The sequence below is a fragment of the Hetaerina americana genome, unplaced genomic scaffold, assembly GCF_022747635.1.
Source record: "Hetaerina americana unplaced genomic scaffold, ioHetAmer1.1.p SCAF_18, whole genome shotgun sequence".
NCBI classification, from domain to species: domain Eukaryota; kingdom Metazoa; phylum Arthropoda; class Insecta; order Odonata; family Calopterygidae; genus Hetaerina; species Hetaerina americana.
Genome location: NW_027286741.1, coordinates 3936223 through 3950750, shown reverse-complemented (window position 1 = coordinate 3950750; position 14528 = coordinate 3936223). Strand labels below are relative to the sequence as shown.

The following is a 14528-nucleotide window of genomic DNA, read 5'->3' as shown; positions in this document are numbered from 1 at the left end:
AAACTTTTATAGTTTTTGTGATGTAGAGAATGCCTTTTATACATAGCATGGAATACGCTGCTGAAAGTGCCAAGGAAGAGCATAGTAAAGTTAAAGTAAAGAAGACCTGTAGTGAGGCTGTGTAGGGGCATGAAGGCAGTGATAAGAGTGAAACATAGCAGACAGGCATGAAGATAGGAAAGGGTGTTGGACAATCATGCTCACTCTCTCTGCTACAAGTATTTGAGATGCGGCGCAACAGGAGAAGGATGGCCAATGCGAGCTACATACAGTGATTGATGGATTCAGAAGTGTTGAGTTAAGCAGGCAAATATTATGCCTTAGGAAAACACTGCAAAGAAGGCATATCACATGGTTCGATCATCTGCCAGGGCATGAGGAGTTGAGCATACCACACAAAGGGTTGAAATAGGGCAAAAACCATAGATGACAACATAGATTGGAGTATGCATAGCAGATAATGGAGGGCATGGAATGTAGTTGGTCGTTAGGAGCAGAGAGAATGACAGAGGATAGAGATGCACGCAGGACTGTCACCAACCAATCCTTGAAACCTCATGTTCCTCTGTGAGACTAAATTAGACCAGTGATTATGATCCCATTTAGGTTAAGAAATTATTGCACTAATTAGCAAAAAAGTATCTAATATCATCAAATTCACTCAAAATTATATTATTTGTGTGTTCTTTGGTCAAACGGCAATAACCATAAGTTTTATATATCATTAGATGGCTCAATACTACAATAGATATTGTCAATATTATTGAGAGCACAAAGTAGAGTAGATCCACAGTAATAATTGTTTTATATGAGATTAAATTTAAAACTTGACTCTAAACATCCCAGCCATAACTGTTGTGAAGAAGTCCTTTTTCAGTCCACCCTTCTAAAAGCAGATATTTAGCCAAAAAACATGAAACATTTTAATATCTATGAATGAATTATGCATGCATGGCAAAACTTCTAAATTGTTTGACAAGCTGGAATTGTCCTCAAGTTGCTAGTTCCAAAGATCATCTAGTCTTAATGAATGAACATTCTTACAGACAAGCTAACCAATAATGCTGGTGAGAAAATGAACAATGGAATACTTAAGAATATGGCTGCAGTTACTATTTGTGAGGCTACAGAGAAGGACCACAGTTATGCTGGCGACAAGGTGTCTCTGATAAGGTCAGTTGATGTAGATTGAAACTCACATCCTAATTTTTCCTTTTTCTCTGCATGACTTATTAGTTTCTGCTGGTGGAGCCAAAATCAATTTTTCAGGTATAAAAACATTTTGTTCAATTCTGCTGAATTAATTATCATTATTAGGATTTCTGAAGTTATAGGAAGTTTTTGTATGGACAAAGTCTGAATAATTATGTATTTTTTTGACCCTCCAAAAGATCGTAGATGCTGCTTTGACGAAGCAGCACTTACGAGTAACGTCCAACGCCACAATAAGCCCCCTCTTTAATTATAAATACTTCCTACCTTCATTCTATTCAACATACCTTTCCTCTTCCTGCCCTTTCCTTGTTTGCCTAAAATTCTCCCCTCTATTACAGCCTTCAATATCCCACTGCTGATCAATACACTATTCATCCATTTTTCTTGCCTCCATAGGATTTCTCCCATCAAAACCCCTCTCCTCGCCCACCATACCTAGCACCTCCTCATTTTTTTCTTTTCGGTCCATTTTACTTTCTCCATTCTTCTGCACACCCACATTTCAAAAGCCTTCAATCTACTTCTATCATCCTGATTCAATGACCATGATTCTGCTCCGTTCATAACTACATTCCATATCAAATTTTAACGTGCCATTTCTTAACATCCTTACTCAGCATCCCTTGTGAGAGCTTCTTTGCCTAGCGCAATTCTTCTCCTTAACTCTCTAACACTTTAAACATTTTGGTCCAGAACACTTCCCAGATAGGTAAACTGTTCCACCTATTTAAGTTTATAAATTTCTATTTTAACATTCATTTTAGCCTTACTGTTTATCAAAAACCTTAAGACCTTGATTTTGTTCACATTATTTCTTATTCTATATGTATCACGCTGATTATATTGTGCTTGTAACCTCTTGACTGATTAAAGCTTGATCATTTTCATTGATTTTATGAATTCCCCTAAAAAATTCTTCCATCTCCAGTTCTTCCCATGTCTCTTTTACCTTTGTCTCCATGTTTACATTGAAAACCGAGTAGGTTATGAAATTCCCCTATCTCATCCCTCTTCCCAACACAACCTATCCTGACTGCCCATCTGTAACTTGCACCTCAGCAGTCTGAGACAAGTACAGGTTGCGGAATTATCTCCTGTATAGTGACATGAGGTGGCAATAAAGAAGTGACGCAAATATTAATTCCACAGGAAGTGAAAAATATGTACTAAGACATAAGCAACATACTCTTACAACAAACTACATCAATTTTTCCCAACCTAGACATAAATGCCCCAACATTACTTGGGAAGAGCTCTATGATACACTTAGGTTGACATTCTAATCTTCCACCCCACAATTAAAAGAGGAATGTTTTCCTGTATTAGAGAAATGTCTTCATGGCTCTATTGTAAAACTGTGGTCTTTCCTCCCCAGATAAGAGGACTTTTTCAACCTTTCTGAAATATCTTTCTTGGCGGCAACCTCAACATAAGATTGGTATATGCACTTCAGGCATGCTTTCTTCCTCCTTGATTTGAGCAATTCCCAGGCCAATTTCTTGAACATTTCAGTAACTACGAGCCTTTCTTATGAAATTTCCCATTGTAAATCTTGCTGCTAGTTGCTGAACTTTGTCTAATCGTTCAAACTCACTGGCGAGATAAGGATCCCAAACTAATGCCCTGTATTCTAAAACCAACGGAACAAAAGTTTTACAAGTGAAATCTTTTGTTTCGATGATGCTATTTTCCAGAGTTCTCAGCACAAAGTGTAAAAGCTCTAGTTGCAATGCATTTGATATGTGATCCCCATTTTAGATCCCTACTTAGGGTTACTCCTTGATGATTGCAGCGCATCCCATTATTCAATACTTCACCCCTTATGAAGTAAATGTTTGATCTAGCTGTCTGACCTTTATGGAATCTCACTAATTTTGTTTTGCAAGCATTAATGACCATCCAGTTCTGTTTTACACAAATTTCCTAAATATATTGGTTGTTTTGTAATATAATGCCATCATTAATTGTTTCTATTTCTCTGTAAATGATGCAATCATCTGCAAGCATACTGATGGAGCTTTACATATTTTCTCTGATGTCATTCACACAAAGAACAGAGTACCGCAACATAAGTTCATTTTTTGAAATGTGCACCAATCAGACTTGAGAAGTTGTAGCTAAGTAAGAGTAGTATTAATCGACAGTAGGGGTTCTTAAATCCCCCCCCCATGCTCAGTTGCCATCATGCATGGGAACAGTGAGGAGCGTGTGTTTGCTGTCGAGGCCTACTTTTCGAACGGATGTTCTGTGATTGCAATCCAGCGGGCCTTCCAAAATAGCTTCAATATTGCCCTGTAGGGCCCTATCCCGGACAGGAAATCAATTGTTACAAGGGTCACTATGTTCAGACAAACTGCGAGTGTGACAAGACAAAGAACTGGAGTCCCTCGGCCCATCAGATCACCCAAGAACATTGAGGCAGTGAGAGAGCATCATGCAATCCCCACCTTGTTCTGCATGCAAACATATGTCAGCCCTTGGACTTTCTGATCGTTCAGTGAGGCAAATTCTTCATGATGACCTTCAAGTTGGCAGTTGTGCAGAAACTCTCTGAATGTGACTTCTATTCTCGGAGGAACGCATGTGAGGCTCTTCCCGAAAACATTCCTGAGGGCACACTTGTGTTTTTCAGTGATGGAGCCCATTTTCATGTGAGTGGATACGTCTGCAAACAGAATATGCGATACTGTGCTGACCCTAATCTCAGAGAATTGCATCAAATGCCTTTGCATTCACCTAAAGTCACGGTGTGCAATTTCCACAGTCGGTGTTGTAGGTCCCAGGTTTTTTTGAAGAAAAACAGAACTCAGTGACAGTGAATTCAGACCGGTATGCAAACATGTTGGAGGAATTATTTTTTCTATGACTTGAAATGTGGACTTAGGGAGCATTTGATTCCAACAGGATGGAGCAACGGCTCACACTTCAAGGGTATCAATGGCTGTATTGAGGGAACACTTCCCTGAGTGCCTCATCTGAATGAGGGGTGATTTTGAGTAGGCCCTTGCAATTTTTTTTGTTGGGTTTTTTGAAATCTTGCATTTATGTCGACCATCTAAGGGCCCTGCAAGATCTGAAGGACAACATCAGGGCAGAAATTGCCAGCATACCTGCTGCTATGCTGGTAAGGGTCATGACAAATGCCAGAAATTGGCTTATTCAGTGAATGGACAATGGGGGGGGGGGGTGTCATCTACCTGATTCGATTTCAAAACTGGGTAAAAAAACTTAAATATAAAATTAAAAAAATATTAAGAACATACCTACATTAAAAAAATAATAAAAAGATTCTGTTTCAAAAAATGGGTTTTATTGCGTTTTGGAAAAAGGAAGTTATGTTGCCACACCCTGGATAAATAGCTAAGGTTCCAGCACTTCCTTGAGGCACACCAGAAATGCATAAAATTCCTCTGAATCAACATCGCCTTGGACTCTAACCCTTAGTGATCAACCCTACAAGAAAGAATCTACTTCCCTCCCATCTAAGCGTATGTTGGCTGCTATTTTCATAAGAACCTCATGACTCGCCTGGTCAAAATACTTTTGAGAAATCAATTAGCTTACTGTTTATGCTTGCTTTCTTTTCAAGAGTCCCTAAACATATTCCCCAATTAAATGCTCCATAATTTTGCGCAAAATACATGTAAAACTAACTGGTCGATTGGAATCAACACTAATGCATGACCCTTCTTTGTAAATGGCAACAATGATTTAACTTTTGTAGTCATTAGGTAAATCTCTCCATTTTTATTTATAACTGCTAATTAATGTTCTAGATAATAGACCAGTGCATTCCCCAGTCTTTTAATTAGTTTACCCGCTAGATCATCAGGACCACTGGATGCATGGCTTTATCTTTTCCAGACATCCCTGTCCCTTATTTCAAAAAGGAATGGTGACATATTTCCATCACTTGTTGCAAATGTTGCCAGTGTACTGGTTTATTCACCCCAAGATAATTCTTTGAAAGCTCAAGCCTTTCAGAAGTAGTCATCCAAAATTCGACCATTGGATTGAATAGAAATTTTATCCATGGTATTAGTCCCTGTAAGTCTTCTCCAAACATAAATATATTCACTCCAATTCATAAATATACCCACTCCAATCGTGATTTTCAGAGTATCTTTCAAAAATGTATCCTTGACCCATAAGTTTTCGGTAGTATGGTAGTTATATGGGGAAGCGACTGACAGCTTAGGTCATTTGCACTAATTTTTCACCAGTCAGTTCCTTGCAGGCCTTTTCATCATTATTTTAGCAATAAGTGCTTTGATTTCCCATCCTGTGAAGCCTCCTCCTTTTCAATATTCTAATGCTAGCATTAGAATATTCTGGATTGGGGGTGCTTTCAGTTTTTTCGAGGTAACATAATGATTTGTTCCTTCAGTTTGTATGCTTTGGAAATTTATATTTCATCCTAACTACTTACTCCCTTTCTCTACCCATTCTGAGAATCATTGCTCCTGTCGGCACAGCTCTAGGGGTCATTAGAATGCACAAGCCCCTCCGCCATTTCAAGGTTTTAGTCCACGGGTAGTCTCCTTTTGTTTGGAATTTAATAACCTGGTGTGTCAAAGTCATTCAAATATATTTTGAAAATCATCTAATGTTGCCTGTGATTGAATGACTAAGCATAATTTGTCTGGTAAATAAATCAAAACTAATTTATTATGCCATTGGTAAATTCAGGCTACTAACAGGGCATTCGTCTTTCAAATTCACAGCACTCTGAAGTCATTGTCTATGTCTGGGAAATATCCTTGATTGCTAACTGATAATAATTACTTTTCTGTGCAGGGTGTTTGACGGCAGAGATTTAATGCATGTTGTGGAGGGTGAAAAATTGCACAGAATCAACGAGAGGGTGGTTCGCACGCATCATCAGCTGAGGGTGAAGGGAGAGGAGGGCAAGTGGAGGCAGGGGGTTGGCTTGGTCTGGGGTGGGAAGCAGGTGGTGGAGGAAGCACCAAGGAGAGTGGATGACCTGCTAAGTGTGGCCCATGGGTGGGCACAGAGAGCTAAGGGGGTGAGGAGGGCACCCTCCAAACACCATGGTGCATTGAATCATGAGAAGGCCAAGAGAGGGAGTGAGAGCAGCCATCGGCTCAGTCTAAATTTTGATGCTAAGCTGAAAATTGGAATCCAAAGATTGAAAATAGAAGCTGAGAGAGAGGCTAAGAGACAAGGTGCAGTGGAGCAAGAATTTGCAAGTGCGCTCAGGGTGAGCAGGAAGGAGAGGAAAGGGGAGAGGGAGGCAAGCGGTGAGCGCAGATGCCACAGCAAAAACCATGGGGCTACAGGGCAAGATGAATCCAAAGGAGCAATAACACACAAATGGTGTGGAGGAGATAAATGCTACCACCAAGAGCTAGAGAAAGTGATGTGTGAAGATGAGCAGCCCTCCGAAGATGAGACGGCTACTGCCTCACAATGGTCAAAGGAAGTTGGTGTTTGGCCCTTGGGAGGAAGGGGAAGAAATGAAGAACTGGAGCATGGATCAGGGAGTATTGATGAGCAATCATGGCATTGCCGGAAAATAAGATCAACCGATCAAGTGAATGAGAATCCAAGGAATAATCAAATGCTTGAGAGACTGAAAGAGGAAATCATTTCTTGCAAGATGAGGGTAGACAAATCACTTATGAATGAGAGAATTCGAGTAGGCATGATGATTTTGAATGGAGCTAAGCATATGGATTTAGAAGGCAGACAATGGATTTAAAAGATTGTAAACCATGGACATTTCTCAAAAATCTTCAAAGATTTCTCAAATTACTATGAAAAATGTATTTTCATAGTAATCACAAATAATCCAATAAAACACCAGGAACTTCAATTTTAAACTGTTTTTCCTGACAACAGAATTCATTAATTATAATTAAAGACACAATTTTTTTTGCCAAATCAATACTGGGGGTGCAGCGTACTCTGTAAAATTTTGATTTATGTATTTATAGTTCAGTAGCACCTTAAAACAGAGGAGTGGGAGGAAATACTTTTTAATGGGTTTGTGACTTGGGAGTTTGTTGTCAAGATGTGTTAACATATCTCCATGAAAATCAGAGGATACACAAAATGTAAGGCAGTCTTGATGAATGCAAAGTTATGTTTTTACAATCTAGAAGGAACTCCTTCCTTCTCTTCCTTGAGAAAGGTGGCTTGTACCATAGGAAATTCTAAAACTAGTGAGTTTCTTTTCTTTGTGGTGTGTTTCTGTCTTTGTTTACTAGTGCTAACTTCATATACATTATTATTCACATTCGTGAGACTTGCACATATGTTATATATACATTTTTACTTGCGTTTAAATTGTTTTTTTTTGGGTAGTTTTAATCATTAATTGTGCTAAATGCACTGATAATCTTTGATGGCATATTCTTTAATGTGGGATTCCAATATTTTCCTTCGAATTTTTTAGTGTTCAACTGAATGCTAATTAGGGTAAAGCAAGGCAATTTCGGCAAATTAAAAGAATTTTCGATTACATGAAAGATTCAATCATTAAAGTATTCTACCTATATAATGGACAGCTTTGGACAGTCCTTAGCACCTATTCAAATCCCATGAGAACTTTTTCTTTCATTTCCCCACATTATTTCCTTCTTCATACTTCTACCTGTCTCATACTGTCTAAAGACCCTGTCTCTTCCTATGTGATGTGTTAGGTATTTATTCTTTAATGCAGCATCACGAGCTGCTAGATATATTCATCTATCGTTTTTAGATACTTTGTAAATATCCCAATGCCCATCCAGAGCTCCTCAAATTATTACTCTTTTAAATTTGTATTGGGATAACTAGATGCAATCACTTGCTCATATTAAAGGAAGACTATGTGAAGCAAGTGTATTCTGATATGTGGTTTGTTGTGTATTTATCATTTGATATACCATCGTGAGGTACCAAATCTGTAGTTTTTACATTCTCTGTAACAATAAGATATTTTAATTATTATATCCGACAAAAATATACCCCATCGCGGCTTTTATGAAAAAAATACTTCGTAGATGGGAAATTTGGCTGTGTGTATAAGTACACAGAGGGATACGTCTCCATATGCTGCTACCACCGATTACACTATACTTCTTACGGTGGAAGCATCTAAATTTGAAGCTAGGAATGGTTAAACGGAAATCCACGCGTCTTCGTGTAAACACTGTGATGGATGAAACCATGATGGAAACGAAATCACTAAATCATCACACCCATACCAGAAGCAGGGACAATCAAGTTTTTCTCAGCAATTTCATGAACCCAAACAATGCCGATAAACTAAACAGGAAAAATTGGCACGATATTTTTTTTAATTTAAACATTAATGGAAAATAATTATTAGATCAATACAATGCCTTAATGGTCTTGCCCCTCACAATAACTAATTTTGATAGATTAACTAAACTCTCTCTTAGTATTTCTAATATTGAAGTAGGATTACTCCCTTGGAATGGCCATGAATGATTTTGGATAAAGTCTAGTTCGTGCACACAACAAGAAAGTTTCAAGGTCGAAGTGCAAAGGAAGGAAATCCCCAAAATACCAGTCCCAGGCAGTTCTTTCTTCCTATCGGTCGTCATTTTCGCTGGACAGTAATGTCTTCACGTGCGTAATAAGTTGAATTATGGAAGATAATTAATTTTATTTTTTGGAATTTGATCATTTTACAAAATTGAGTTAATCTTATTAGAAATGATTCATCCTGCGACTTGTGAATAATGATACTGCTGATTCTTCTGTAGAATGCATGCAGTTATTGGCACTTCTGTTAAGTTTTACGGTGTGCCAATGTGAGAGAGCATCGTCGTTAACAACAGTACATCAGGGTTTGGAATTATTTGCTAAGAACCTTCTCAAGGTATGAAAAATCACAAGTTTCTTCTTAGAATATTATGTTTGCTTTTATTATCATAGATCACGGGAACTCAGCCATTTATCACTACTGAGTAATTTCCTTTGCTACAAAACAGGGTAAATTTAAATGATTTTCCTGATTTAATCGTGCCATCATGCTATTGAAATCTTTTAGAGATATAGCATGCCATAGTGGACGTACTAAAAAAATTTGAAAAATTTCATTTTCTAAGTAACAAAGCTTAGTTTATGTATTATAGTTGTTCGTAATCATTTGTGGCCACTATCTGTCAGTATCATTGGCACCTCGTTTGATATTGTTAAGATAATTTATCTTTCGAATAATACCAGCGCGGGGAAGAAGTGTAATGCTGTCCGATATATTATCTACGAGCAGTCAGCTATGGGTTTACCGTCATTCCTGAGCGTATTAAAAATTAGTTTTGAGAGTTAGATTTGAGGTCCAAAGTAACGTACACAAAATAAAGTTGTTGGTTTTTGAGAAATAGGGACGCTATGTTAAACTTTAAAACAGATTATCATAAACCAGCGAAAATGAGGCTGTTTATATATCTTGGAAGTGTTTTGGACTGAAACGTTGAAAGTAGGGTGGGCATCTGAGAAAAGTATTGGCATCAGAAGAAAAATTGCTTTATAAAAAGAATAGTAATATATTTCCTTTTGCCCCGTAAATCATTGTGCATAACAATTGGATGACATAAATCACGTCAAAAAAATAAATGAAATGCATAAAATTTGTACGAAGTAATAGTCGTTTGATATGGTACACATTCATGTTCTAATAATTCACAAAGCGCAATTAATGGACATGTCGCCCATGAATTCATCGAAAGAATGATACATTTTTTCAATAAATATATCTTTCAATATGGCCCTAAAATAATAAATACTCCGACCATGTAGAACTTCAGTAGGAAGTCTATTATACAACTTCATGCCTTTCTCATGAGGTCGTAGTTACATTTTAACTGTCCTGACTGGCTTGCAGCGTAAGTAATTTTTGGTTCTAGTAAGGTGAGAATGATGGTTTGAATGAGAAGAAGATAGACTTAAATTGGCTTTTGTGTATTATGAAAGAGATAACAATACACACAAAGAAGGAGCAGAATTTTTAATGAATGAAATATTGGTTGGAGGGTGAGGTACAATTGAATGACCATAATTCGACTTTTATTTTCTGTGCTTTAAATATCTTAATTAAGGTATGGGATGGCCCCCTAAAAATAATGCTACATAACACTTTAGAATAGACTTCACAATGATGAAGTTTGAGGAAGATTTCAAAACCTGTTGTGTATATTAGCTGTTTAAACAATAAACAGGTTGAGTTCAGTTTTTCTTGTAAATCGGATACCTATTGTTTCCAAAACGTATTGAAAGAAATAATATACTCCAGGGAACTTACACATTGGTACCTGTTTAATAGATGCACTATCAATTCCTATGAGACAGCTTTCATTTAGACAATTATAAAATGAGGACTGAATCATTTAGTTTAATTCACCTTTAATCTCTAAGATTATCAGGACACCATTTATTTTTATTATTCACATCATGATTACTATCCTTGATTAGGTCAGTACAAGGTTAATCGGGCAAAATAGTATTTGTATCATCTGCATATATGAGGGGTAATCCCTACAAATTCCTTAAGAAGAAGTGGAAGATCATTGATATACTGAAAGTATAAGAGAGGCCTTCAAATGGATTCCTTAAAAAGAAGTGTTATCAAGGGGGGAACTGAGGACAGGAAACTGGTGTAAGAATGTTAAGGAAAAATTCGAAATATTTTATAGAGATTGTGGTTATGTGCAGTGTGGAAACATCATTGAATTAAAATGATAGGTATTGTTCAGAGGTTCATATCCGTGCACATACAGATTATTACTTTTGGTTATCTACCAGTTAAGTTAGGTTTTTGCATGGATACAAGCTGCCAAATGGTACAGCGAGAATTGCCTTGTCTCTATTAACAAAACATAACCAAAAATTACAACGAGCCCCTCTTCAATTCTGATTACTTCCTCCTCCCTTCATTCCATTCAACATTACTATCCTATTCCTGCCCCTTCCTAGTTTGCCTAACGTTCTCCCTCTTTCACAGTCTTCAACATCACATAGCCAATCAAAATGCTTTGCATCCATTGTTTGTCTTGTTAGGATTTTTCCCAGCAATCCCCTCTCTTCTTCCACCATACCCAGCACTTCCTCATTCATTTTCTTTTCTGCCCGTTTCACCTTCTCCATCCTTCTACACACCCACGTTTTTAAAATCCTCCAATCTCTGCCCATCCTCCTGCTTCAGTGACCATGTTTCTTCACTATGCATAACAGTGCTACATATCATAGATGCTGAAAAAAGTAATGTGAGTGGGATTATAATTTGAGTGAGTCAGCAGACATTGAAAACTTTTTTGTATTAATCAACTATTTATCCATGAATGTCTCTGCTATGGGGAAATATGCTGAAATATTTGTGCCTTTAATTGTAGCAGTCCCTGTTGGATTGCATCAGGGAAAATGGGCAGTAAAAATTACAGCAAAAAACCTTGAAAAATTAATATATTAGAAGGGAAATATGTCTAATGTGGTGAATAAGGAGGAGGTTAAGATGAAGTATATTCATAGAAGAGTTACTTCACTGTGACAGTGATCATGGGGGCTGTTAGTGCATGGAAGATGAAATAGAATGTGAGTTAGTGGTAGTAGGAGACAAAGGATAAAGAGATGGGAGGTAGAGACAGCTACTGATGATGTTGAAGATGCAAAAATCACTAGCCTGTGGTTTGTATAAAAAGTATGCGGAAAGATTTTGGAAAAATAGATTTATTTCAATAGATATTGCTACAATACCTCAAAACTCTTTGAAGTCCCCTTGAGGGTCAACACACTTGCCAGTGTCTTTTCCACAACTCAAGGGCTCCCTGGTTGGTGGATTTTGAAAGGTCCTTAAGGGTACGGGGTCCCATGGTGGTGTTCTTAGAGGGAGGATTTCACTATAATAGGGAATTGTAAATAGTCCGCTGGTGCCAAGTAGGGACTAAAGGGTGTTGGGGAATTGTTCCAAAGTCTTTGCAGAAAGTATTCGCAAGCAAACACTTGATCCTGCTCTTGGTCGTCCGTCAAGACCTGTGGGACGAGTTTGGTGCAGATCTTTTGCATTTCCAAATTTTCAGTGATAATGGTGTGCAGTGTCATCTTATCAATACCATCACAATCTGGGATCATTCGCACATTTAACAGATGGTCTGTCTTCAGCACTTCACCCACTCGTTTATAATGTTCATAAAAACCTTGTATATTATCAGAGGCACCTTGGAAAGGATGCAATGCATTGATTTACAGATCCAATCAATAAGGTCTATAAAGCAAAAAGCAGGGTGAACAGAATACCTAATTGTGATGGATACAGCATTAATGTGAACACGTTTCGCAAAATACAGTGGGACCCCTTTATGATGGGTTTTCAATGCAATAAATTTGCTCTGAAATGTATTAATACAAGTAGTTTTGTGCGTACAAATGAAAACTCTCATTACAGTTTTACACGCTCGTCAAAATCACCCACAGGATGTAATGTGCTCCAGTTATTCTTTGTAGTGCCTTCCTTGCCACTAAATAATTAAATATACAGGTATACCTTGAAACCCTGTATACCTTGAAACAAGTGCAAAGGGGAACCTGAGGGAAACACAACACTTTTCTGGATATATCTTGTAAAACCCCTCCAAAATTACACTAGCAGATTTGCTGATAATGAACAATTAATATCAACATTTATTCACAATAAATGTGCATATTCAGCTTTTTTTGTCTATTTCTTCTTTTCTCTTAATATACAATTTTGAGCATTTCCAATTAAATTATTCAAAATGTTACAACGCTCTGAATTTATTTTGCGAAGACTACCATTGGTAAAATCTTTTAAATGAATTATAAATTCATAAATTCTTGATTCTGTCGCCTTTCTTTGTTAAATCTACATCTTATGACTTCAATCCATCCAATTAACCTTCTGCATTTCCTACCACTATTTCACATTCATTGCAACCAGAAATGTAGTTGTTCAAAGTTTCAAAGTGCTTAATGCCTGCATTACTTTTTATCAACTCCTGTGGCTCGTTAAGATCTTGTAATAATTCTGGAAGGATAAGTTTCAGTTTAATATGTGCATTTTTTAAAATAACATTTCAAATAGGAGTATTGACATTTTTATCTTACCAGGCTGATTCCTGCAGTTAAATAAACCTGGCCTTAGCAAAGCCTGATTTCACTGTATGCGATTTTTCTTCTTTAGAAATCAAATTAATCCAACAAGCATCATCCAACGCTGATATCTTTTTAGAAGCCTCTGGCACTATCACCTGAAGCCACAGTCAGAATTCGTTTGATCTTACCATCATGTGGCAGGTCAGAACAATGAGGTTTTTTGCTGCCTTTGACTCGGAGCTTGCAGCTTCATCATGCACAATGCCGTGGATGCTGGTTATTCTCTTAAACTTATCAAACCAAGTACACCTTCCCCTAAATGCTTCTTCAGCCGTGATGCTCCTGGCATCTTCTTAATGAGGTCGGCAAAAATAATTTTTGCCTTCACACAAATTATGTTCTCGTTTATAAGTTTATATTGCAATTTCTTTTATTAATTACATAAAATAAATAAAACAGTTTCTGGCGTCACTTGGTGGAAAATCTTCCTATTGAAATTGAAATTAAACCACTTGGTTTCTATGTGGAAAAGCCAAGTGGTTCAATTTCAGTTTTGTTGATTAATTAATGAAATAATTTATTTGTCCAGCAGACACAGTGTACAGTATTGAGAATACATGACAGATGTATAGAGCGTGTAAATGGGATACAAATCACATTATTTCCAATTATAAATAAAAATATGAAGATCTGACGAGAAACTAATATACATTTAAGTTTTACATAAATATTCATTTATGCTATAATGACACTCGTGAACCAGAATTGCATATAGATTCTTCTTGAACAGTGACATTCTTGTCTCATTTTTAAAATGGTTAGGCGGGTTGTTAAACATTTTTGTGCACATTGATGCTGGTCCTTTAGCTACCATAGACAGGTTTGAACATGCATTTCTTTACATATTCTGGTATATTTCACAGTGATAACTATTATTCATTGTAAAGTCAACTTTTTTCTTAGCATACGTCGATATATAAACAAGGTACTGTTAATATTGCAAAATATTCAAAAAGAGGTCTGCAATGTGCACAAAAAGGTTTATTGCTTATGAGTCTTACTATTTTTTCTGAATTGAAAATACTTGTTAAATGAGAATAATGTTTCTAAAGTTACAATTCCATAAGAAGTTACAGAGTAAAACAAGCCTTATCATAACATTTTTAGGACAAATAAACTTACCCTGTCTTTTGAAACTAATATCTGGTAATAAACTGAATTAATTTTCTTACATG

At 36.9% G+C, this 14528-nt stretch overlaps 1 protein-coding gene across 1 annotated transcript in view; it reads left to right on the top strand.

Annotated features, from left to right (window-relative positions):
• The first annotated feature begins 8670 nt into the window (after window positions 1–8670).
• The window catches only part of LOC139687245 (serpin B6-like), a 28933-nt gene continuing 23075 nt past the window's right edge, over window positions 8671–14528 (top strand). Inside the window, exons 1-2 of the mRNA XM_071584378.1 lie at window positions 8671–8814; window positions 8952–9067. Coding sequence (XP_071440479.1) covers window positions 8805–8814; window positions 8952–9067 — 126 coding nt within the window. The 5' untranslated portion in view covers window positions 8671–8804. The remainder of the gene's footprint in view (window positions 8815–8951; window positions 9068–14528) is intronic.